The following is a 27,496-nucleotide window of genomic DNA, read 5'->3' as shown; positions in this document are numbered from 1 at the left end:
TTCCATTCTAATTGGGACTAATCAGCTGAATATATTTGCATCCCATTGCTGATATTCATGTTTGGACTTGAACTCGGTACGTTTGGCTTCGAACACTGAATGCATTATACACTGAACAATTGACTATGAACTGAGATTGATCGACATTTTATCAAGAATATCAGCAACGGGATAGCTCAAATAGTAAATACTATTTGTAAAATCTTCTGGTATAGTTATTTGTTAATCGGTTAAACAATTGTCATGAAATCATTAAATGATAGAATAATATTCTGGCCCTCAAATGCCCTGGTACGGCCGAGAGTGGGGAGAGTCCACTCTCCCTCTCGAAATGCTCTGACACGGCCATGCGTATACAGCCTCTGCCAGGGAAGTCCTACTCACTGCCTTCTCGTGGCGGGGGTCTTGTTTACGAAATTGAGAGGACGAAAAAACAAATGTCCGCCACTTTAACTGGGTTGGTGTACACGGAAAGTTCACCTAGCGGAGATGGAAATCCCTGATTCCAAACCAATGGTGCACATGTGCCCCAGGATCCTGAGGGAACAAATGGCGTATGAATCAATCGTTGGTCACCGACTACTATGGGACTGCACCTCCTAACGTCGCTCCATCGCCTTTAGGTCAAAGGCTCTGTGTGTGGCCCCCACCTGCTTCAGTTTGGGCACCTGAGCAGTATCACAGCCCGCACACAAATCAAATGAGTTTTATGCGGCGCATATGTATCTGGTGCTTCCTTGTACCAATATTTATGTGTTTAAATAAATAATAAAAATAAATAAACACTTGTCATGAAATCATTGAATGATAGAATAATATTCATTCTGTGAATTTTTACTTTTACTCTTGAACCACTTTAGATGATAATCAGCATTATCTAACTTATTTACATAGTAAAGATATATATATATACTTGACTTCAAGACATACTCTAAATGCAAGGATTGCTGATATTAATCTAATCACCCAAAAACGAGTTGACTGAAGTCGGATTCAAATCTCCAACTTATTAGCCAAAAGTCGAATTCATTAATCACCGACCTATTGCTCGTTAAGCGTTGAACAATTAACTACTCATTTTAAGGTTGTTTTCTTATTATCAGAAGGGGTTTTGTGAAGATTTAGTACTTTCATAGTTGAAAGCGTGAGTCAATTGAAGCTACACCATCATGGAAAACCTGGAAGCACTGGAAGGCCGTTTCGTCCTACTATGGGACTCCTCAGCAGTGCGCATCCACGACTCCACACTCGCGAGATTCGAATCCAGGACCTAGCAGTCTCGCACCAGAGCACTAAACCGATAGACCACTGAGCCGGCATCCAACGGTGTTAATGTCTAACTTCAACCAATCCACGATTTCGAGCAACCGTTCACCAATTGTCTTCAGTGAGTTCCTATCTCACAACAGGCGTGTTTTGAACTCCACTGGTCACTGCTTCTCACTAGAACTCCTGGATTTACCTCTCGAAATCAGTCACTAGTGAGCATATTATTATTATTATTGTCAGAAAGGGGTTTTGTGGAGATTTAGTATTTTCATGGTTGAATGTTTTTTTAAACATTTTCTGTTTATTTCTATTTGATCAACTAATTAATATCATTAGCCATTGAAAAATCACAATGTCAGTTTACTGATGGAACACCTTAACTTCTTGTTAACTATAAGGTTTTACTCTATTCTCTTACTTATAAATATCTATTCATTTCAAACATTTTGATAACGAAGGATGGGTAACCTATTTTTATCTTTTTTTTTGTTTTTTTCCACTTTGTATTGGATGAAAGGCTGATCATTTGGAAAAGAGACTTCCACCATTATCTTCATCATCTTCAACAGAATTCAATATAATTTTACAAAAATCTAAAGGTTTTGCAAATGTATTATCTGATACATATTTAGATCAATTAGTTGATAAAATTTTGGCAATCCGTCAAGAATATCCAAATTTATTGGATCATGATAAGTCGATGGAAACAATTCCACAATATGAAACCGTTCAATCAGCTCATTTGAAAGTAGAAGAAATATTTCAAAAAATTCGTCATTTACTTAATAAACATTATGAAGAATATGAAAATAAAGAAAATATCTCGAACATTCCGTGCGATGAATCGTGTACACATTTTGATCAACATGATATTGATGTAAGTATATTTAACTTGATTATTTTTTTTTCGCAACAGTACTTAATTACTTACGCTTGTTGCTGCCACCGAATGCTCTGGTACGGCCGAGAGTGGGGAGAGTCGCTCTCCCTCTCGAAATGCTCTCACATGGCCACGCGTATATAGCCTCTACCAGGAAAGTCCTACTCAATACCTTCTCGTGGCCGGGGTGTTCTTTACAAAGTTGAGAGGACGAAAAATGAATGTCCAGCGCTTTAACTGGGTTGGTGGAAAAAGAAAGTCCACCTAGCGGAGTTGGAAAACCCTGATTCCAAACCAATAGTGCACATTGGCTCTAGGATCCTGAGGGAACAAATGGCGTATGAATGAATCGTTGATCACTGGCTATAATGGGACTGCATCTCCTTACGTTGCTCCACTGTTTTGTGGATTAGGTCTTTAGTCAAAGGCTCGGGGCGTGACCGCCTAAGAAAACCACCTGCTCCGGTTCGAGCACCTTGGCAGTATCACAGCCCCCAGACAAATCAAATGAGATTTGTGAGGCGCATATTTATCTGATGCTTCCTTGTACCAATATTTATGTGTTTAAATAAATAAATAAATAAAACGCCTGTTACCCCCAGTGGAGCATGAGTCGCCGACCAGCATTCTCCAACAACAGTGATTATTATTAATTTTATAGTCAACATCACTAACTGACCTTAGTTAAATAACTATTGGAATCTAGGAAATACTGAACAACTGTTTTGTTCTAGTATGATAGGACTTCTCAGCAATATGCATTTACGATCTCTCCGAGGATTTAACTCTGGTTCTTTCTTATTTTCATTGACTGTTTAACTCATATCACTTCGTGATGTTATCTATGAAATTCGTTAATCTTCACAAACCCTCGTGTCAATAATTATTATAAATGCTAAAGAGACCTTTTAAAACTCTCTTCACCACCGCTTAATTTCTGGATGTAATCGTTTGTGTTACTAGTATTCGGTAGTCCAAATTGCAGTAAATAGGATGGAGGTTTGAATTTATAATTCATAGAATGAAATTATACTATTTTACTCACCAAGATGTTATTTCAAATTCAGTTCAACTGAAATGTCCGAATTTGTCAAAAATGACAATGAAAGCTTTTCAATTAAATCATTGAGCTCAGAGTATACAGTACAACCAAAGACATCCCACTTGAGCTAAAACATCCATCTATCATTTCAACTTAAATGTTAAGTGTTTTGATTGTATTATGCTCTCTCTGAACTAGATAATGTGTTCGTCTACACAATTTAATTGACCTGAATCTCATAAAGAATTGTTTATACCTGAAATATTCCTCATTTGGAAAAACAGTTCGTTATCACTTTTATTCGATATGCTGATTACAGATTCACGTGAGGCTTCTAGCGATTTCATAGCACTCTTAGGCTTCTATTTGTTTCCCACCATTTTGTAAACATTAACACCAGTATGTTAACACTCTATGTTGCATGCCATTAATTTGTTGGATCTTATGGTCTCTTTCATTCTACTTCAACCAATGTTTTGAGATACTTCTCACTTATCTACGCCTGTTAGCCCTCGTGAAGTAGCATAGGCCGCCCACCAGCACTCTTTATCCAATGCGTCTGTTAGCTGTCCTACACGTACTAATTGGCATTGTAGTCCGTCGTAAGAATTCTGGATAATTTTGACAATCTTCTCAAGAGCTCCACAGTGTCAAAAAAGTGTCCATAATGTTCTCCTGTTCACACTGTCAAACGCCTTCTCATAGTCAATGAAGTTGATGTATAGTGACGACTGATCCTTACAGAATCCAGCCTGTTGATCTCGAAGTCGGGTGTGTACTACATCTTTCATCCGGTTCAGCAACACTCTGTTGAAAACTTTTCCTGATACTGACAACGGTTTGATGCCTCGGTAATTCCCACATTTGCTCAGATCTCCTTTCTTTAGTATCTTGATGAGTTGTCCTTCTTTCCAGTCCACCGGCACTTGCTTTTTCCATCTAAATCTTCTTGAATAGAAGGTGCAGCATGTTTGCGGTTACTTCAATGTTTAACTTCAGTGCTTCAGCTGGTATATTGTCAGGTCCTGTTGCTTTCCCGCTCTTGATTTGACTGATGGCCATCTTGATTTCTTCTGCTGTTGGTGGAGTGGCATTTAAGTGAAGGTTTGTGAGTTCTACTTTGTTATCCGATGGATTCAATGGAGCTGGTTTATTCCTCGAAGTATTCTACCCATCTTTTCCTCTGTTCTTGAATCTCCGTGATTGTCTTTCCTTGTTTGTCGTTGACGGGTCTCTCCAATGTACTATATCTCTGTTAGTTTCTTCGTTGCATCATGTAGTTGTTTCATATTCCCTTATCTTGCAGCTTTTTCCACTGTTGTTGCTAGTTCTCCCATATGTTTCTGCTTGTCAGTTTTAATGCTCTTCTTCACTTGTTTGTTTGCTTCTGCGTAGTCTGCTTGTATCTTGACTTCCTCTGTTCTTGTTCGACTGTTGTTTATTGCTATTTCGTTGTTCTTCCTTTCTTCAATCTTGTCCAGTGTACCCATAGAGATCCATTCCTTATGATGTTGCTTCTTAGGACCTAGAACCTCCTGACACGTTGTAGTTAGTATTTCTCCGATTCGTTTTCAGTTGTCCTCCACAGTAGTTTCTTCTTTCAGTAGATCCTGTAAAGCTTGTAACTTGTTATTGATAGTTATCTTCAATTGGTTGAGTTTGTGAGTATCTCGAAGGAAGGCTGTATTGAACTTTTGTAATGCTGTTTGTCCAGTTTTCCAGTGTTTCTTTAGCTTCTGTCTTATCTTGTCCACAACCAGGTGGTGATGTGAAGCCATGCCATGCTTTGATGAGATTGATGATTTCAAATCATGTTTGTGTAAAATATCTCAGTTGTTTTGTTGATATGTTCTCATAATCTTATTAAGCAATCAGTCTTTCCTCAAAATTACTGTTCTCTGGGTTGAATGGTTCGATTGCAAAGCTTTTCTAATCTTTGTATGTAATATCATCAGCATATGTAATTTTTTTGAAGAGTACTATATATATGTGTATATACCTGTTCACACATTCAACTTTGAGCTATGTTGACTTCATAAAATGTGTGGGTACTGATTATACATCTCAGCTAGTGAATTTCAGGTAGTTAAAGCAGACCTCGAACCTACAATCCAATGATTCAAAGATGATTGATTTCAACCATTGAGACTTTTGTGTCCTGCAACATAATTCAATTGTGATGTGCACTTGCCACCATGTACGAAATTCACTATCCAAATGAAAATACTAAACCAATTAAGATAGTTTATTAGCAAGGCCGAATTATAATGTATGTAAACCATAGTTATCCATACTACTCGCTTTTTTTCTGACTCAGATAAGCACAGGTAGACCTAAGTCTTGAGTGGATACATGATCTAATTTCTCTAATTACTTACTCAGTTTATAATTTCTCATCTACCATTCAACCTTAAGGTGAAATATTTACATAGACATGTAATATAGGTTCACACTTTCAACCTATGAAAAAACACATCCACATTTCGTCTCTTTCAAGAGTAAATTTTGAAGAGTCATAAATTCATATTTCATGTACTCATATTTCACTTTATTTATTCACTTACTCAATTGCATAATATATATGTATATGTGAACTCCGCCTGTAGCTCCTCTGGGGGCTTCTGCCGGTCCCAAGCCCGGGTAAAGGAGGAGGGTTTGGTATGGGGTTAGCGACCCCATCCCTTAGAAAACTAACTCCCTAAAGAAACGCTAACCAGAAAAATATATTCATGTATGTATGTGTAAGGTATTATTGTCATTATTTTTCTTTCTTTGTTTTTTCTTTTTTTTCTTCATAATTAGATTGAAAAAATGAAAGAATCATCTGAGAAAATTAAACAATTCAATATTCAATTATCTAAACTAATACCAGTCTATACAAATTTAAAATTAAACTCTTGTCCATTATCTAATCAAGAAAATATTGTACAACAACAACAACAACAATATACTACTACTACTACACAATATTTTGATACTATTTATAAAGGTGTAAATAATTTAAAAAGATTAATAAAAGCTAATGAAAAATTACAAAATAGTTTACAAAAGATATCACATGTAAGTAATTTTTTAATTGTTTGATGTTGTTGCTATGTTGTTTTATTTATTATTTAAAAAGGGGTCTGTCTGTCATCATCACTATAAATGTTTATCAATCAAATGCCCTGATACGGCCGAGAGTGGGGAGAGTCCGCTCTCTCTCTTGAAATGCTCTCACATAGCCACGCGTATATAGCCTCTGTCACGGAAGTCCTATTCACTGCCTTCTCGTGGCATTACTGTAGTTTACGAAATTGAGAGGAGAAAAAGCGAATGTCCGGTAATGTGTATGGAGGATCCACCTAAGGGAGTTGGAAAACCCTCATTCCAAACCAATGGTGAACATGGGCTCCAGTATCCTGAAGGAACAAATGGTGTATGAACCAATTGTTGGTCACCGGCTACCATGGGACTGCATCTCCTTACGATGCTCCACTGCCTTGTGTTCTAGACCTTCAGGTCAAAGGCTCCGGGTGTGGCTCCCTATGAAAACCACCTGCTTCAGTTTGGGCTTCTGGGCAGTATCACAGCCCTCACACAAATCGAATGAGATTTATGAGGTGCATATGTATCTGGTGCTTACTTGTACCAACAAAATGTGTTTAAATAAATAAAATAAAATCAGCTATGATCCATTTGTGAGGAATACTACTTGCATAATAAGATAACCTCATTTTTATTGGTCGTTTGAATCTTCCCATTGATGTACAGGACCACAATTGATCAGTCTGTTTTTGGCATATGTGGGTACTATGAGGATGGCCTCGATATTGCTTAAAGTCACAAGGATTATAAGCAACGATGGTTAGTGGCTAGCAGTGAAATCAAGGACGTGCGTTTTTCCTATTTAAAACTCGTTAGTCTGATTTGCTTGTATCACAGAGTTGATATTTACTCAAAGACTTGAACTGAATACCGTTCGCTTCAAACCCATCGCCTTATCTACTTAGTTACTGAGTGCAGATAGTCACTAGCTTGTGCAATGGTGTGGAGTTTAATGCATTTTTGTTTTTGGTTATTTGAATTTTCCCATTGATTTTTAGGGCTGCATTTTTTTCAGTAGCTAAGTGAATAACGCAATGATGCTTGATGCAAACAGTACTGGGTTTGGGTCTCAGACTGAATGTCAACTCTGGAATGCAGACACAGTTGACGAGTACAAAATATGATAGAATATACATTGTGGATTACACTACTGGCCACCACCTATCTTTACCTAAAAATAATCTCAGTCTGACTACTTAACCAAAAATAGTTATTATAGTTTTATATGTAGCGTATTACCGTAATGTGATTCTAGAATCCTAGCTAACGAAGTATGTTGCTCTATTTGACATTGAAGTCTGAAACATATAGCTTAAAGAGCGGTTGAAGGAAACTTGAATAGTCAGTTTTTGTTACATTTTGGGATGAAATCATAAAAGAAAGGTTGATACCGTGAATGATACAACGACAAAAACTGACTTGGCAATTTGATCATGAACAAAGTGGTCTAAAGTAATGATGTTAGAGATGTGAAAGGGGTTCTCACTCCGGCTGCCTACACCGTTGAATGATACATCTAGAGGGGCATGAAAAGAAAACTTGTTAAGGAGTAGTCTTAATCACTTGGGGATGTGACTTCAGATCCTTGTGGCCAGTTGCTTAAGGCCGACTACACATTATTATTCCATGTTTCTGATGTGTGAGATCCGTAGTTTAAAGGCCTTACCTCCGGAGATAGAAATCCGTGAAGTAAGATGAGATTTGACATTTTTGTTGCCAATATTTTCTGTTCTTCCCTTTCTTAAAAAGTAGGCAGCATCTCTGTAGATGCCGGCTATCTAAAAAATACATTACTGTTGTTGCTTCTGTATATAGTTAGCAGCAGGACTTTACCCTCTTGCCTTAATTTGCTAGCTTTAGTCTTACCGTTCTCCGACCGATCTAGTTGGTATTGTAGAACTTTAAGGAATAGGTGTTTTAGTCAACATACCTCAATTAGGTCATCACAACAAACGTGTTCCACTATCGTGTCAAGTATCAATAGTCACTGAAACTTTTACTGTGTTTTGGTATAGAGACATTTAACGATAATCTTTGTTTCACCTGCCCAGTTAGAAACAATATATATGTGTTGCATAGAATAAGAGGTAAACATGTACCGTTTAGAAAATTGTTTGAAAGATTTCATCATCCTACTGTTAAAATGTCGATATTTTAAGTGAGAAGGGTAGTTATATCGTATCGTTTTTTGTGTGAACAATCTCGTTTTATTTTATTTTTCAATTTCAGTACACATCTTTATTGCCTAATTTATCAGAAAACTCAACTATTCCAATCTTAGATGAAATTCTATCATCGAACAAGTCTTCGTCATCCTCAACATCATGAACACTAGCACCAAAGACACCATCATCATCATCATCCTCGTTTACTACATCGTGTCTTGATGATCAGTGATAATCATCGTTTCATCCTTGTTTGTGAACCAATTCTTAACAAGATCAGCATTTATGTTTTTGTTTTTGTAATTTTTTTCTCATAAAATTCCATAGTAACGATTATTTTCTTTTGGTATGAAACTTTTTTTTATATTTTTTTTCGTTCAGTTTTTATTAATTTAAATGAGTAAATAATAAATTATATTAATTCACTTGGTATTGTTTTGTTTGAATGTTCCTATTGATGTTTAGGACTGCGATTGATTAGTCTCTCTCTTATTGGCATATGTGTATACTGTGTGTATTGCCTCGATATAGCCTTATTTCACAAACGTTGTAAGTAAAGATGGCTAGTGGCTAACAGTGGAATCCAGGAGTGGATAACGCCATGGTGTTTGAAGCGAAAAAGTACTGGATTCGAGTCCCTCAGTAAACATCAACTCTGAGATGCAGTTACATCTAGCTGACGAGTCCCAAATAGGATGAAACGCACATCCTGGATTCCACTGCTAGCCACTGTCCATCTTTGCTTATAAATTATTTTGTTTAAAGAAATTTTCTGATTTTTACGTCCTTTTTTCCCTTAAATATGTATGTGAATTTGTGGTTAATTTGATAATTTTAATTGAAAAGAGGCATGAAATGACAGTGTGCATGTGAAAACAATGAAGTGAGAGAAAAGAATACAAGTAACTATGGTCAATATAAAATTATCCATGTAATAAGATGAAAATTCTATTTGAATAATAAATACTACTGTATCAGTTTATCCATAAAGTTATTGATTATTAGTGTTAAGCTATCAGAAGTTTCTAAACTTGATTGTTGAGATCTCTAAAGTAAAGATTATCTTTCTTTGGGAACATTGGATATTATGGCATAAAATCTCAGTTGGATTTGGTGTTAATGTCGAGGCTATCCATTTAGCGTGCACATACACCAAAAGAGACTAATTAGTTTCAGTCCTTAACAACGGGAAAATTCAAACACTCACAAATCGAATAGGATTCGCTCCCATTGCATAAGTCAATAACTGCCCGGATTCACTAGCTAAGTGGATAACTTATTGAGCATTTAATGTAGAAGGCATTGAGTTCGAGTCCCTAAGTGATTATCAGCAGTAGGGTGCAAGTACATCTGACTGACAAGTTGTAGATAAGACGAAACCATCATCGTAGTTTCCAACATCAATTACTACGCAATTTTTCTGAAATCTATTTCTCGTGTTAAATAATCACAGTGTCGAATGGAATGATAAACATTCGAACAAAACACTCGATAATTGAAATTACAGTTATGTGATAATTTGATTTTGGTAATTCAGTCTTACATAGGGATGTTATTTTCTAGTATGTAAAAAACGGTAATACTTCCATCATAGACGGTTTGCTTCGGCTATAATCAATTTAATATTAATAGTTGAATTCAAAAGTCAATTAAAGCTAGACCTCCATGTAAAAAGCTGGAAGTACTGGATGGCCGTTTCATCCTAGTATGGGACTCCTTGGAAGCGTTAATCCACGACCCTGCCCACGGGGACGCTTAAACTTTAGACCACTGAGTCGATCGGCATTCAAAGTTTTTAATGTCTAACTTCAACCAATCCACAAAATTAAGCGACAGATCCACTATTGTCTTCAGTGAGTTACTATCTCACAACAGACCTGGCTGAACTCCACTAGTCATTACTTCTCACTAGAACTCCAGGAAATACCTCTTGAAGCCAGTCACTAGTCAGCATATTAATATTATTATGAGAAAGGGGGTTTTGTGGATATTGTAGTAATTTTAATATTAATATAACCATTGTGTTCAAATAAACATTTACGTGTTATGTGCTTTCACTTTTAAAAACATCTCATTATAAGTAGTATGTACATACACTCTAGTAGTTAGTAAGTGGTTAATCAATCAGGCAGCTACAACGTAGGATCAGGCACATTTATGCATCGATCCAAGTTGCCATATCTCGTTAGCACAACAAGAGGAACACCGGATCCCTAGAAATAGTTAATTTAGTGGTGGTAGTATATAAAAGGTAGGTTGTATATAAGGATAAAGTATAGGAAGGGAGAAAGTTATGAAGCAATTTTAATCTTAAGGTTTAAGGGAAGATAAACAGTATATACACCGACGCCATTGTGATCGATTCTGAGCCATGTCACCTAGAGTTTCCAACCATTGGTTACAATGGTTGCGCGGTTAATAAAAGTGTCGATATTGTTTTGTTTTTATTCTATTGTTAATAAGATTGTTTAATTAATTGCATTATTACTTACTGTTTTAATTTATGTACAGTGTATAGTGACCTATCACTTTTACAATAATCATAAATCATTCCCATATTTTTACATGTACATATAGTGAATGATAACGTGTAATAAATCATTCAATATGATCATTGGTTTCTTCCCTTGATATTCGTTCTTGAAAGGTAAGTGATTTTCTCTCTGTGTCTGTTGATCTATATTAATTTCAATGTATTTCTACTTATGTCAATTGTTTGTATCACAAACTGATAGCAATTGAAGAAATATTGATAATCCTCAGAAATTAGTGGATAGTTGTTTCGTCTTAGTATATAATTGAAATAGGCGACTTAGCGGAACATATCTGTGACATCATCAGGAATGAAACAGGTAGTCTTCAAGTGTTGCAGTAGGTGTGTTACCTTCAGATCAATGATCTATATCTAGAACTTTAGTCAATGGATGATTTGATTCAATAATGACTTTATCTCATCGGTTGATAAATATCCACATTCTGAAAAGAGTTCCTAATTAGAATTATATGAATTAATATTAAAGCAGGCAATCAAAATTGTTGAAGAGTTATCTTCTAGAAATAAACATCTGCTTAGTGCTTTTCATACACATAGTTTTGTTTATTCATTTGATAAAAGAATATGAACAACGATTTAATCAGAATAATCTGATAATACATTTAAGCTCTACAGCTGCTTCTGCCGGAAGGATTGAACTTGATGGGAATATGTATTAACATAGTGTATGTGTAGTATTTATACCTCGAGAGAAAAATTTTGATGAAGCTTATATGTTTGATATTGGTAGCTTGCTCACGGACTTTTATCGTCTTTCTATTCGACGTTATCATGCCTGAACTTATGTTTGAATATCCGGTTGTACGCAATGACAATATTAATTTCCCTAATATGTTATTTTTTGCTAATTGATCAGTTGTTCAAATCTTTTGAAATCATCTTTGCATTCCATAAAGAAATTTTTGTTTCCACAACCTACAGTAAATGTCAATACTGAATATATATATTTGTATTAAGCTATGAATATGCGGAGTGATTGATTGACAAAAGATATTTTCCGAAGGGATTTTGTGGAGATTTCAGTATTTTCATAGTTGAAATCATGAGTCAATTGAGGCTAGACCACCAAGGAAAACCTGGAAGCACTGGACAGCCGTTTCGTCCCATTGTGAGATTCCTCATCAGTGCGCATCCACGATCCCACTCGCGAGATTCGAACCCAGGACATACCAGTCTCGCGCCAAAGCACTTAACCGATAGACCACTGATCCGGCACCCGTTGTTGTTAATGTCTAACTTCAACCCATCCACGAATTTAGACATTAACACTATCGGATGCCCAATCAGAGACATTGCGGTTGTTAGAAATATAGATCGAAAAGAGTGTATATCATTTCGATGTTGATTCTTAAACTACTAACATCTAGCCGGCAATCACTGAATATTTATCGTCAGGATCAATCAACAAATAAGAGACGGAAAGTTGTTGAAATACTTTATGCTGAGAAATGTATATTGTACTGCTACTAATAATAATTTACACTTTTCCCCGTCATATTGTCTCCTCAATGTGATTTTACTGAGTTCTTCTTTCAAAGTAATCATATCACATTTCGATATATCAATTATTCTCTTGGATGCATTTCAATACGATCCTTCGATTAGAATGATGATGATAATTATACTTTGCGGGTTATTTTTTCTATTCTTTAGATAATATGTCAATGAGACAGATAACATTGGCAATACTGAAACCAGATGTTCAACGTTTTATAAATTATCGTAAAGTAAGTTAATTCATAGATTTTTGTTTTCTATGGGATCGGGTTTCCGAGCCCATACCCAACCCTCCTCCTTTACCTGGGCTTGGGACCGGCAGTAGCCCTAGGAGAGCTACAGGCAGTGTTGTTTTATTTCTTTCGGCGTGTTAATTCATCATTTAATCAATACTTATGTCCTTACTAACAGTAATTGTGATTTTAATTGTTTTTAATAAGAGTTTTTGTGTTACACATATGTTGGTCATTTAATAATTCTGTATTCTGATCAGAATGAGGTTTTTGTGAAGATTGTAGTAATTTCAATAGTTGGTCCCATGTGTTGGTTCATGGACGCTCATTGCTGAGGAGTCCCATACTATGACGAAACGGCTGTCCAGTACTTCCAGATTTTCGATAGTGGTCTAGCTTAAATCAATTCATGAATTTGACTATTAAAATTCTGCATTGTTTCATAAAAATTTAATATAATATAATGATTACGTCAAACAGTTGATTGACCGGCAACTAGCCGTGTGAATAATCAAAAACTGTCAGATTATTGATTGACTGTGTTATATGATTAAGTTTTATGATCTAGTGTTTAGGCTAGTATTGTGAACAATTCAATCTTTTAATTTAATTTAATTAAACATATAAATATTGGCACAAAAGGGCACCAGATATATATGCGCCACACAAATCTCATTTGATTTGTGTGAGCGCTGTGATACTGTCCGGGTGCCCAAACCGAATCAGGTGGTTTTCTTAGAGGGCCACACCCGAAGCCTTTGACCTAAAGATCCGATCCACAAGGCAGTGGAGCATCGTGAGGAGATGCAGTCACACGATAGCTGGTGACCAACTATTAATTCATACGCCATTTGTCGCCTCAGGATCCTGGAGCCCATGTTCACCATTGGTTTGGAATCATGGTTTCCCAACTCACCTAGTTGGACCCTCCGTGTCCACCAACCCGGTTAAAGCGCCGGACATTTGTTTTTCGTCCTCTCAATTTCGTAAACAACACCCCCACCACGAGAACTCAGTGAGTAGAACTTCCCTGTCAGCGGTTGTATGCACGTGACCATGTGAGAGCATTTGGAGAGAGAGAGCTGGCTCTCCTCACTCTCGGCCGTGCCACGGCATTTGGAAGTGGTATCGCGTGACAGAGAGTACTATCTTATGCCTATCAGGTTACTGATAAGAATTATTGTCCAACCAATTATTTCTCGAATAATCGTTTCATAAAACTAATTAAATCTTGTATAATTTAATCATACGTTAGTATGTCGAATCTGTGATGTCCAATGCACAACTACAAATTATTCATAATGAAGAGATTTTTATGACGCGCGATCGTGCTGAAGTATTTTATGCTGAACACAAGGGTAAGTAGAAGCATTTATTATCATTACCAAGAATAATATACTTTTCCATTTATTTTGATTTCTTTAACATCATTTCCACTAGAATTGATTAACTATGCGGACAGAGCGATGGTTTACCGATTAAAGCTTTTTAAATATCGCGATCACATGTTCAGATCTCGCTCCCATCTAATCCAGTTTTGCTCTACTCATTAGTAGTGTCGTTAGTCCTCTCACCCATCGGCTTGGATGAAAACCGACTACATAAATATTTACATGATAAAAATAAGTTAGAGAAATGGTCAACCAGAATATCTGTCTAATCCTTAATTATATATCACTGGGTTACTCATAATAAATTAGGCTTATGAGAGTTAACTCAAATCTCAATGAGAAAAAACAACGTACTAATCACCATGGCTACAATAAGTTTTTCAATGTTGGACATGGTGTTGATATGTTATAATCTGTTACGAATTAAGTTTTAATAGGTGAAGGGAATCTGTAATTGTTAAAATGAATGAATAAAATGCTGTTAAAAACTTGGAAACATTGGATGCTCGTTTTATTCTCGTATGGGACTCTTCATACACTGAAAGCGGAAATCGTACTCATGACATTCGATCTCGTGTGCCAATTCTTAACCTCTATACCACTAAGTCAGCATTTAATTGTGTTAACTTTTAGTTGTAATCAATTCAACGACATTGTGCAACCATCTTTCATTGTCTTCAGTGTGGATAAATGATATGCAAAGATGCAATTTGGTCAATCGATGTCTACTCATAATATCAAATGATTAGTCTAAATTCGGATAATTTCACAGTATTTGAACGCCAAGTTGATATGAAACATTAAGGAGGAAGAATTTATTTGTAAAATCTCAGCGAATAAATTTGAAGTAAGTCCAATATTTTGCTTGGCAATCTGGTCCCAGCTTTTTCAAGGAAATATAATCAAACATTGAAAATTCTGATGTTTGACCAGATTTTCTTGGATCAGATTGCCAAGCGAAACTTTAGGTTCTCTTCAAATTCATTCATCGAGATTTTACAAATACATTCTGTTATATCTTTGGCTCTTTCTGAACTTCTTAGAGCTTCCTCGTGTTCACCGTCAACACCTGAATTAAAGATAGGGAGTGAAGTGGTCGAACACGTCAACAACTTCACTTATCTTGGAAGTCTGATCAGCACTAATGGGTTGGTGTCTGACGAAATCTCTGCAAGTATTCAAAGCGCCTGTTTGGCTTTTGCCAAATTACGTCACCTATGGCGAAGACGAGATATCCGTCTATCAATTAAGGGACGAGTACACTGCGCAACAGTTCGTTCTGTTCTACTTTACGGCTGTGAAACATGGCCATTAAGAGTAGAAGATACTCGTAGGTTACTAGTATTTTACCACAGATGCCTTAGAAATATTGCCCACTTCTGCCGGGATCACCGGGTAAGTAATAGTGAAGTTAGATACAGGGTATTAGGGAATGATGGTAAACTAGTTGATGAAGTCATGAATCTTCATCGACTGAGATGGTTGGGCCACGTGTTACGTGAACCTGAACACCGATTACCACGACGCGCAATGCTGACTAGTATTGGCGATGGTTGGAAGAGAGTTAGGGGCGGTCAAACTAAAACGTGGCATCAGTGCTTGAAATAACTAACTTCCAGCCTGAGCCATGTTGGTAGATGCAGACTACTTGGTTGTGGTCTGCGTGACTATCGTAACCAATGGTTGGAGACTTTGTGTGACACGGCTCATAATCGATCATAATGGCGTAGGTGTATACACTCTTTATCTTCACTTAAAATGTGAGATTAAAATTGCTTCATATCTTTTCCTTTTTCTTCCTGTACTATATCCTTATATACAATCTTTCTTTTATATATTACCACCACTAAATTAACTACTTCTATGAGTTTGGTGTTCATCTTGTTGTGGTAATGAGGTATGGCAACTTGGACCGATGTATATATGTGCCTGATCCTGCGTTGTAGCTGACTGACTGACTCCTCGAGTTCACCCATGGGTCGTCCTCACATATTATTCCTCCTTAGTCGTAAGATTTATTATGTTTTTCGCTTTGTATTTATATTACTTAAATTTCTTTCTTCTGAAACTCAATACTTGCATACAAAATTAACCAGATTATTTCTTTAAAAAATTATAAATTTTCACTTTAGGTAAATTTTTCTATGATCGACTTGTTAATCATATGATTTGGTAAGTTCAATTTTATTATTATTTATTTAATAATTGAATTCATGAGTCAATTAAAGCTAGATCACTATGGAAAATCTGGAAGAACTGGATGTTCTTTTCGTCCTAGTATGAGACTCGTCAGCAGTGCGCATCCACGATCCCTCTCGCGGGATTCGAACCCGAGACCTATCAGTCTCGCACATGAACGCTTAACCTGTAGACCACTGAGCTGACATCCAATGATTAACCTCACATTGTCAATTATAGTTAGAAAGACTAAGCATGGTGAAACGTGATAGATTCGATCAAGGAAAAAATTTACAAAATGCTATTAAAGCTTAATAGGTAGAGCAAAATAAAAGATGGATACATCCTCTCTACTGTGATTATTTCCAAGCTATGTTACCTGATATCTCCAACCGCTATTTTTGTTTACCTTGTGAACTCGTATTTGATAGTCTGAATCTTACAATATGGTTCTGTATGGGAGTCAATGAATTTATGGACTGACACTACCATATTTTGATTTGGTTACCTGTAGTTTCTTTCCAGTCTATTCATGTTTTGTGGTTGTGTAATACACTTCCCAATCACATTAGAAAAAGGTTCACAACTACATCAGTTAATTTTTCATCTTTGTCTAACCTGAACGAAACACTATTTATTTCCACGATACTCTGGGAATGCATTGTAGAGATACCTATGATCAAAACCTTCTAACCACTGTATATGTGTTTTCTACTCTCATGGGTCACATTTCACAACTATAGAGTAATAATGAGCTGACTGTTGTGTAATATGCTCAACATTTATTCGGGATTGACGGAGACCAGTTCTGAGGCAACATTCAACAATTAAAGAGATAGAAAAGAGAAATACATTCCTAACATGTTTGTATTGTTGTGCAAGGCATTCAGAAAACAACACTTTATGTCAGGGCTTTCACCAAGCATGAATTTCCATTATTCATAAATATTCATCTCCAGACTGATAAATCCATTATTGAATTTTTTTTTTCTCATTTAGTTTAGTAGTTACTGGGTAAATTAGTTATTGTGGTGCTTTGTAAAACTGGTAACCAACCATTCGATTGATTACATTTTCACTTATTTTGTTCTTATCTTATAGCGGACCACTTGGAGTGTATATTCTTGCCGGTAATAATGCAATATCTGTTTGGCGTTCTTTACTCGGTCCCACTAAAGTTTATCGGTAAATTTGGTGTTTTGATATATGATTGATAATTTCTTTAAATGGAATGATTGATTATTGATAGACATCTGTGTATAAATTTTTACGGTTGTATTTATTAGCTCATTACATTGTTTCACTATTGTAGATGTATTTTTTTCCACTTGATCGGTTTACAGCCACACCCTTTGGATGTTAGGGCTGGTCCAACCGATGTAGGTAAGAGAATTTCATAATCTTTGACTTGATGATTAAGAAGAGAATGATTTGATCATCTAGCTACTATTTCATTAATCCACAATATCTACAAAACCTTACAATAATAATAATCTTGAGCTCATCGATGACTGATTCTAAGAGGTATGTCTTGGAATTCTAATGAGAAGCCGTGACTAGGAAGGTTGAACTTTATCGAATATAAGCCAGTTTTGACCAATAGCATTGGAATTTGCCTACACTCTATGTCAGATTGATAAAAGTTTGAAATGAAAACCATTGTTCAGCGACTCATTAGTTTAAATACTGGATTCTTCTTTCGAGACCTTAATCCAGTGGTTAATGGTTGTCTAAGATAAATTCATAATGTGAGCTATAATCAACGAAAATCAATATGGAGATTCTGTTATGACAAGACAATTGCACAACATTTTTAATTTACGGATCTATTAACCATCGTTGACAATTTGTTAATAGATATGTTTGATGATGAAGGTGTGAATTGATGATCATATTTCGAAATTAAACAACTGATTGATATGCTGTTTGTTGTTTGGTTATTCAAACCAATCAATAGTAAGTCTCGGATTCAAGTTCTATTGTATTTAGTCATTCATCTGCCCCCGAATGCCCTGGTACGGCCGAGAGTGGGGAGAGTCCGCTCTCCCTCTTGAAATTCTCTCACATGGCCACTCGTATGCAGCCTTTGCCAGGGAAGTCCGACTTATTACCTTCTCATGGCGGGGATGTTGTTTACGAAATTGAGAGGACGAAAAGCGAATGTCCGGCGCTTTAACCTGGTTGGTGGACGCGGAAAGTCCACCCAGGGTAGTTGGAAAACCCTTATTCCAAATCAATGGTGCACATGGGCTCCAGTATCCTGAGGCGACAAATGGCGTATGAAGTAATCGTTGGTCATCGGCTACTATAAGACTGCATCTCCTCACGATGCTTCACTCTCTTGTGGATCGGATCTTTAGGTCAAGGGCTTCGGGTGTGGCTCCCTATGAAAACCACCTGCTTCAGTTTGGGCACCTGGTCAGTATCACAATCCTCACAGAAATCGAATGAGATTTGTGTGGCGCATATATATCTGGTGCCCCTTGTACCAGTATTTATGTGTTTAAATAATAATAATAACAATAAAGAGTACTTATTGGTAGTGTGATGACAAGTGTACTGATTGCCATAAGACTTTAGAAAAAGTTTGATCCATGTTTCATAATGCAAATTAGGTCAATCGTTTGAAAACAAATAGACACTGAAATAATATTCATAAAAAGATCATAGGATTATGTAATAAAAAGTCTTCAGATAATTGGACAATGAATCGTTTATTTGTAAAAAAGGAATGGGGGGGGTGAATGAAAATAAACGCACGAAGAATATGGAAAATAATAATAAATTAAATCATTTATTAAGGCCAAGGGAGAGATAAGGGTGTTACAAATTTGTTATGGACACAAAGACGTGGATTGTTGGCTCAAACTACTATAGATTTTGCTATGTGTAAGTGACGAGATCGAACCCCACAAGGGAATTTAGTAGGAATACGATCACTTACTTACGCCTGTTACCCCTCGTGGAGGAGCATAGGCCGCACACCAGCGGCCCTGTTCTGGGCAATCCTTTCCATTTTTTTTTCTAGTTAACATTCATCCTTTTCATATCTGCTTCAATCTCTCGGCGTGATGTGCTCTTTGAACTTCCTCTTTTCCGCTTCCCTTCCGGAATCCAGGTTAGGGATTGCCTCGTGATGCAGTTTGGTGATTTCCTCAATGTATGTCCTATCCACTTCCAACGTCTTTTCCTAATTTCCTCTTCAGCTGGAAGCTGGTTTGTTCTCTCCCATAAAAGGCTGTTTCTGATGGTATCCAGCCAGTGGATGTTGAGTATTTTGCGTAGACAACTGCTTATATATGCTTGTACCTTCTTGACGATGGTTGTAGTAGTTCTCCACGTTTCAGCTCCGTACAGTAGGACTGTCTTGACGTTCGTACTTAAATTTGTGACTTTGAAATCAGTGGAAAGTTGTTTCGAGTTCCATATGTTCTTCAATTATAGAAGTGCGATCCTTGCTTTGCTTATCCTCGCCTTTACATCTGCATCCCATCCTCCTTAATTATCAATGATGCTTGATTTAGGAATGGAACTAATGGAATAAGGTTCTTTATCGACGAGGTTGGAATACGAAAATGTTTCCTTTTTTATCCATATAAAAGTTTGGGGTAGTCTTTAATGTTTGAAGTAGCGCGAAAACCTTCCTCAACATGTAGGTCTCATTCTTTGTGCTAGCGCGACAAAGGACAACCAAGGGTCATCAATGTCTCGGTAGTTCTTTTTTCCGATATCTGTCGTTGTTTCAAAATAGTGATAAACACATATTTTTATGGCTCCAACTGTAGTCCATTTTACATGTCTTTAGTTCTTATTTTATTAATATTTAGAACAGTCGTATATGAACCAAATAGTTTACGTGGTCGTTTTGGATTGACAGATACCAGAAACGGTTTTCATGGATCAGGTAAGACGTTGATATAGATGATGATATAATTATTTAAATGATATAACCTAATATAAAGCTTCTTTAAGCTTATACTTATCAAGACGTTTTAATATTTTCACTGTTCTTTGAATTAGTTCTATTCTACATTTTCTCTCTTGACTGACCAGGATCAGTGATTCTATGCCTTCAACTTTCATCCGTTTTTAGATGACAAAATTAAGGTGTGAAGGTTTAAAGTAATGACTAGTTATGATGCTGTCATGTATATTCAGTGACTGTCAAGATACGCAGGGGGTGTTGAGTCATGTCGAAAGTATGTAGCTTGAAATACTTGTATTCTAGTTAACTAGTTAATTCTTCGCAAAATGATTTCAGTAACAGGATTTCCGGTAACATACTGGCCATTATAAGCAGAAATGAGTGGTGGTTACCAGTAGAATCAAAGACACGCACCACTTCGTCCGATTTGGAACTCGTCACCCGGATGTACTTGCATCCCAGAGTTGATGTTCACTACAGGACTTGAACCCAGTAATTCTCGCCTTATGTGTCATCGTATTGTCCACTTCACTACTGTTCAATAACTATTTAAATGGGTAAAGTCTGTTACTAACAATGGAATCATATTTCGAAGTAGTTGCCACTTGTCCCTAGTGCAAATCTGCAGTCTCGGAGCAAATAGTACTTCCCTTGTCTCTTAGGTATTGCGTCATCCAATATTATGATCAAGAACATTATCACTGGATTATTCAGATCACAACTAATCTCTTATAGGTTCAATATATTTACGCTAACTAGTAACATATGTCCTGTGAATCGTTAGTACTGAACGAATTATTACATTTGTTTGCGGTGTTATCATTACCTACGGTTTAGCTCTTCCAAAATGCAATGCTTCTTGACTATTTATACAATTTTGTCGTTTCAATTATTTACCCTTATCCTTGATCTATGCTATTAAACCTATGGACATTGAAGTACTTGTTATAATGATTGATCGATTTTACTTGTCATAATTTTAGCTGACTAGATGTAGACTCTTATTCTTTGTGAAAACACGTGACTGATTAATGTTCCAAGGAAAAAATTATGTACCCTATTTCAGAAATATAACTTCTACTCTTTCAAATGACTATTATTATATTTCTAATGGGTTTCGATATGTTAGGGATTTTCCCAGTTGACTACATAATATACAAAGTACTGTAGTTTGTTCGTCTGTGTTTGTTTTTTCACTGAAACTGTACCTCGTCTCACACTTTACTATTGATATAACTTATGGTTTACAATATTTTTCCTCTCTCAGATGTATATTACGATGATACTTTAATACGTTTTTAAGACTAATCACGCTATATCAGAACCAGGATTCAAGACCCGAAATAGAGAATCGGATTAGCATTAGAGAATATTTTATTCAATACAACTAACAAACAGTCACATACAATGAGTCCAGAGTATAAATTATTAATAAGAAGGTAAACAACATATTTAATACTCTGTAGGCTGTGACTATTTGTCCAGAGTCAACGATCAATCATACTTTATTTTCACTATCATATATCAATTACACTGATCTCTTTTTTAATGGACAAAAAATATTGGATAATTCGGAAGATCGAAACAGAGAGAGAGAGAGAGATTAAGTCATTTGTTCTGAAACATTTAGAAGTTTCATGATTTTGAACCAAAGACGCTTTATTCAATATTCTTATCATCCTGCATTGGGATTTTTTCGGCCTAAATGATCCTCACTTTCTGTCTTGTGACATTTATTTACTGATGGACAATTAGCTTTATGCTTCAGTCAACATTATTGTGTCGATAAGACTGTTAATTAACGTTAAAACAATTGCCTTCAATTTATTTCAATATTATTTCATATTATTATATTGAATGTCTGGTTGAAAAACAAAAATGAGGTACCAAATAAGGTACACAAATGCCCTGGTACGGCCGAGAGTGGGAAGAGTCAGCTCTCCCTCTCTGAATTCCCTCACATGATCACGCGTATACACCATTGCCAAGAAATTCCTACTCACTGCGTTCTCGCGGCATCGGTGTTGTTCGCGAAATCGACAACAAGAAGAGCGAATGTCCGGCGCATTAACCGGGTTAATGGATATGGAGGGTCCACCTAAGGGAGTTGAAAAACCCTGATTTCAAACCAGTGGTACACATGGGCTCCAGAATCCTAAGGAAACAAATCGCGTATGAACCTATTGTTGGTCATCGGTTACCATGGAACTGCAACTCACAATGCTCCACTGCCTTGTGGATCAGACCTTTAGATCAAACGCTCCGTGTGTGGCCTCCTAAGAAAACCACCTGCTTCGGTCTGGGCATTTGGGCAGTATCTCAGCCCACACACAAATCAAGTGAATTGTGTGATGCCCATGTATTCAGTGCCCCTTTGTACCAATATTTGTGTTCAAATAAATAAATAACATTTGAAATAGGTAATTACAATAAATAAAATGTATGATATTGATGGAGAAATTTTTGTCGAGAGACGAAAGGATCAAAAAATGATTGTAACTTTACAAGCACTACAAACTAATTCTACTTGTGTTTATTTATTAAACAAAATCTATACCTCATGAAATGTCATATATCTTATGAAAAATATATCAAGTTTTGATTGAATTACCTTGAATCTACCATTGTACTTCTTCACATTTGACTAGTAGAACACAATTAGGAGGATAGGTGTTATTTATAAATTCAATGTATATCAACAATCGTGTGAATAAAATTTATAGTCTGATATAAAGGTACTATCCATGTAGACTAAGGCAGTTCGTGGACTTGTAAACCTACATCAACTAATGTGTATACATTTGACCAGAGCCAAAACAAGTATAAAATCATATATGGAATTCAAAGACATAGTGGGGGTGAGGTAGTAATTGTATGAAACTTAGAGACTACTTTGATGAATTGTGTGATGATAATAATAACAGATTCCAAAAGTATCGGATCACTTAAAAATAGATATAAATTATCAATGAGGTAGTATTTGTTTACAATTCAGAATTGATTAGATGGTTTACGCAATAATTATGAAAGGTCTGGATATTTTGTATCAGTTCACAAAACTGATCGAATGAGAAAGAGATGAATGGAACGATGATTTTATCGTACATAAAATAACAATTGGCTTGGCGAATATTACATAACAAGTTTGTATCAGCTCATCGTTTGTATTCATCAATTCATCGTTAGATGACGGCTATACTTAGATAAAAATGCAACACTTGTTCTTGAACTAACTGTCTCTTAGTTAATGTTATGCAGCTCAGTCAGTCACAACGTAGAACTTCTTACGTACGTACATCAGTTCGAGTTACCATACCACATTAGCACAGAGATGCAGTTGTCGATTCAAACCCCATATTGGTAGAAGTAGTAAGAGTATAAGTATTATGTGAAAGATAAGGGTTTGAAGATGTTATTCAAGGAGTATAATCCAGTGAAATAAATTTGGAAAGAGAAAAAAGAAAGGGACATAAAGAATTCAGCTGTTAGACAGTTAGATTTCTTGACTACTTTTTCATCATAAGGATCAGAATTGATCATATTCCTTTAGATATCGTTTAGACCATTTAAGTCTATTCTGATGAATTTTCTTCATTTGGTGTTTTCTTCTTTGTTTTTTATATTTATAGATTCACAAGAAAGTGCATTCAAAGAAATTAAATTTTTCTTTCCTAATTTTAATTGTGAAAGTATCCTTTCTAATTAATAAGTAATATTTACTTAGGAATATATGAGTTCTTTATTCTACTTTAATTATTCTGAAGACCAGTTCAAATTACCTACACTGTAGTTATTTAATGTCGGTGTGTCAACAAGTAACTGTTGTAATTTGTACAACTGACAATATATACTTCTTATGTCACTTGTTTGTTGTAACATGTTGTCAATATTATCCGGCTGAATCTTTGTATTTCAAAATTGTTCTCTTTCTCTATGATTTATATAAGTATGTTTGTTGACATAAGATGTCAGATAATTAGCAATCTGGATCTTAAGGTTCGTATTCCAACGGAAGTGCATCGAATCTAGTTTGTGTGTGTGCTGAAAACAGTCTTTAGGAATAAAGAGCTCGTTGAATACACGTATGTATGTCTCCAAGTTTTATGATAACCTTATGAATCCAAACCAGGTAGTTTGTACCTACTAGCACATCTAATTCCACTAGTCAACTATACTGATGACCTTAGGATGAATAGAAGCGATTAATCAGAATGAAGCTATCGATTGTTTCATTGAAGCGTGATCTTCAACATTTACTTACCAATAGCCTATAACTGAAAACTACGTCTTTCACTAGATAATGTCGTATATTTTGATAATGCAATGAAAAGACGAAGTTTATCAGAATTATGTGATATATTAGCGCAATACATTTCGAACAGTCTGATCACACATATACTTGTTAAGACATTTTTATTTGAAAATTAAAAGGTCAACTAGACAGGTTAAGGTAAGAGAATAAATAAAGTATACAAAAACAATGTGACGACTACTCTGGGTAAGAAATCAGCATTACCAAGGTGGGTTAAGGGTAGGAACAAATTGTTTTTGAACACATAAAGGGGGTTTCAATTTCCGTATAGCCAAGGCCCCAATAAACCTTAGTATACGTCCTTGAAGGCTTTTGTACAACACTACAAACTCTGGTTTGACGTCAACCTTATGACCAGTTTCAACCAAATGTTTCGCAATGGAGGAAGGTGTTTGTCTATCCTGTGATCTTATTTGACCATTGGAATTCATTTGGTTCTGTAGCCATTTAGGTATGTGTTCCGCCACCCTTATTTGCAGATTACGATTGCTCCTCCCTATGTACGTGTTTCCGCACATACATGTAAATTGGTATACACAATGGGATGTGACACAATCGTTTATGTGCTGTTTACGTTTTTGGTGAAACATCGACCTTGTCTTTTCAATGATGACAAGTTGAGCTGCATAGAATGTCCTGTTTATGGCTAATTTTAGTCTCCGTCTCAACACGGAGATGTCGTATATATTTATCACTAAAAGAACCTTAAATTATTCAGAAACAGCTGTGTGCAGCAAATAAAATGAGTAAAAAGTATGGTGTTTGTAAACGAGGCTTTTTCATGGCACACTGTGTTTTGGCCCAAGGAGTAGACGAAAGAGGGCACTTTTTCCAACATTAAAGACCTAAGTCGTTTGCATAAACCTCAATTTGATTATTAGGTTAGATATAATTATCCTTGCTGATTAAACTATGTGGCCTTGACTATCCCAGACATTTCAAAGTGTATTTTATCCAACATTCTCAGTTGAAGTTCCATAAAAGTAATGCCATCGACCTTCACATAAGTTCCCACCTCAAGTTCTTTTATGAGTATACATGAAAGACCAGCTGGGTTACACATCGTTGGTCAAATTGCTCACTCGTGAAGCTGTATACTCTCGCTATTTCGTCAGTATGATATTAAACTTTTTGATAATCAGTGTTTATTCTATTTTATTTGAAAGAGCTATGACAATTAGAAGAATTTAAACTGATTGGCTTACTAAGAAATCCTTATATAGTACAATTTCAGGCAGATCTAGCTCAGTACAACTGGATATATTATATTTGTAATAGGGGCTCAGTCTTTTGCAATGGGATCATCAGTTAGTGCAAGTACCATGGAAACACTCCGGTGTCACGTATTTCTTTTTTTCGACATCTACCTGTTTGATTAAATGTTCCGAAAATACATTGTGGTAGACTCATATGTCTCTTCCTGGTTGAGGATGGGATTTAGAAAAAACGCAGCAATTGGTAACATAGTATGTACATTGGGCTTGACCCAGCTACATTATTGTCGTGTTGGTAGTTACAATCATATTCATAATACAAGGCATTGTGCTTCATAGCGCTTCTGTTTATGCTCTAGACTTCTATTCGGCTGAACATAGTTGAAATTTTCGACAGACTGTTAGCAACCAATAGATGATCCAGAGGAACTAACAGATTTTGGGGACATATTAAGCTTCAGCACTGATCAGGCCTCGGGCGTAAATGAAATAATCACAGTAGGTCCAAAAACGTTTTTTGATGAACAGATTATAGATAAAGAGCCTGAAAAGAAAAAAAACAATTATGCGAATAATAAAGTGGAAGTGCAGGAGATCAGAATTCGTGGGAGTCGTCCGTAAAACCAGACATCGACTCACTGAAAGCTGTACGAGCTTGGCCTGCCTAATATAAAAGTGCCAGCTCGAAGTTGCTACACGGTCCAGTGTTTTTAGTCATTTGGCTTGTTTGTGTATGTCTAGCAAGTCTATATCTACACACAATAACAATCAACATTTACACGGGTTCTGGACGGTAATGTGGGGTCTAGAAAATAAATGTTAAGAAGCACAGGTGTGCAACCAAACGAACTTCAAAGTGGAAAAAATTTGTAGATAATCTCAGAACCTACAAATTTGTGTCTCAGAAAATTCAATAATCTACTTCTATCTGTAGCATTCCATGAAATAGGATTGAATATGAACTACATTACATCACGTTAATATTCAGGTTGCTTCCGGGAACAGTAAAAGCGGTAGATACACACAAACCATGCAGAATAGTACAATAAGTAGATTCAGATAACTTCCCATGCTAGTCAGAGACATGCAGCTTGACACAGTTGCTCCTACTGTGGCGGTAAATAAATCCCTAAAATCAATAGCTCCTTAAGTCTTAAACGTTTGATGCTGACTACATTAGTTTTAATGGACTCACATAACCGAAGGCTCTAGGTCACATATTTGCACCAGATCACATGTGTGGATGCCGTGCTCAATTTTTACTGCAACCGCTAGCCAGTTTAGATCTGTCACCTCTCCATATATTGACAACCTATCAAATATATCTTCGAACCTCCTCGCTTTTGATTTCGCTGAGTGGGCACGATTCAATTATAGAAGGTGCTACAAGTTAAATTGTTGTCAGATTACAAATACGAAATAAAATTATCATCATGGTCCGTATCGTTAAGAGAATATGCAAAACTCAACCTGCCGAAACCGCTGATTTTAAAATAGAAGGATTGTTCATATATCTCAATTACATAACAAGAACTCATCCATGAATTCTTGGTTTAGTTACCAACAGGGTTGTACCTCAAAATTTGAAGGGAGAATCGGAATAGGTTAGAATCAAGGTTCTCCTCTGATGAGTTCTCTTACGACTAAAGCAATTTCACCAAATGGACTACTGATGGTGGAACCCAACTAATATGTGCAGGAAACACCATGAATTTTTTCTTCGAAGAAAATAAACAGAACCTGATGAAC

At 36.1% G+C, this 27,496-nt stretch overlaps 2 protein-coding genes across 2 annotated transcripts; both read left to right on the top strand.

Annotated features, from left to right (window-relative positions):
- Window positions 1-1,969: 1,969 nt before the first annotated feature.
- On the top strand, window positions 1,970-8,868 carry Smp_166230 (hypothetical protein; the record flags this gene model as incomplete). Its single annotated transcript, XM_018790485.1, has 3 exons — window positions 1,970-2,146; window positions 5,994-6,251; window positions 8,508-8,868. The coding sequence occupies 3 exons, from the start codon at window positions 1,970-1,972 to the stop codon at window positions 8,604-8,606; spliced, it is 534 nt and encodes a 177-aa protein (XP_018646218.1). The 3' UTR covers window positions 8,607-8,868.
- A 2,151-nt stretch (window positions 8,869-11,019) lies between these two features.
- On the top strand, window positions 11,020-24,021 carry Smp_081790 (nucleoside diphosphate kinase). Its single transcript, XM_018790484.1, has 7 exons — window positions 11,020-11,090; window positions 12,651-12,724; window positions 13,983-14,085; window positions 16,251-16,290; window positions 17,398-17,481; window positions 20,124-20,200; window positions 23,851-24,021. Exons 2-7 carry the CDS (start codon window positions 12,656-12,658, stop codon window positions 23,925-23,927), a joined length of 450 nt encoding a protein of 149 aa, XP_018646217.1. The 5' UTR covers window positions 11,020-11,090; window positions 12,651-12,655; the 3' UTR covers window positions 23,928-24,021.
- Window positions 24,022-27,496: the final 3,475 nt, after the last annotated feature.

The sequence above is a fragment of the Schistosoma mansoni genome (genome assembly GCF_000237925.1).
Source record: "Schistosoma mansoni, WGS project CABG00000000 data, supercontig 0080, strain Puerto Rico, whole genome shotgun sequence".
NCBI classification, from domain to species: Eukaryota; Metazoa; Platyhelminthes; class Trematoda; order Strigeidida; family Schistosomatidae; genus Schistosoma; species Schistosoma mansoni.
The sequence above is the reverse complement of the archived record's forward strand: the minus strand, read 5'-3'. Positions and strand labels throughout refer to the sequence as shown.

Bases quoted from the DNA above. Each gene is read 5' to 3' on its own strand.
- Smp_081790 (XM_018790484.1), top strand. From the start codon at position 12,656: ATGTCAATGAGACAGATAACATTGGCAATACTGAAACCAGATGTTCAA. The intron at 14,086-16,250 runs GTAAGTAGAAGC...TTTTCACTTTAG, and splicing joins ATTTTATGCTGAACACAAGG to GTAAATTTTTCTATGATCGA. The intron at 16,291-17,397 runs GTAAGTTCAATT...CTTATCTTATAG, and splicing joins CTTGTTAATCATATGATTTG to CGGACCACTTGGAGTGTATA.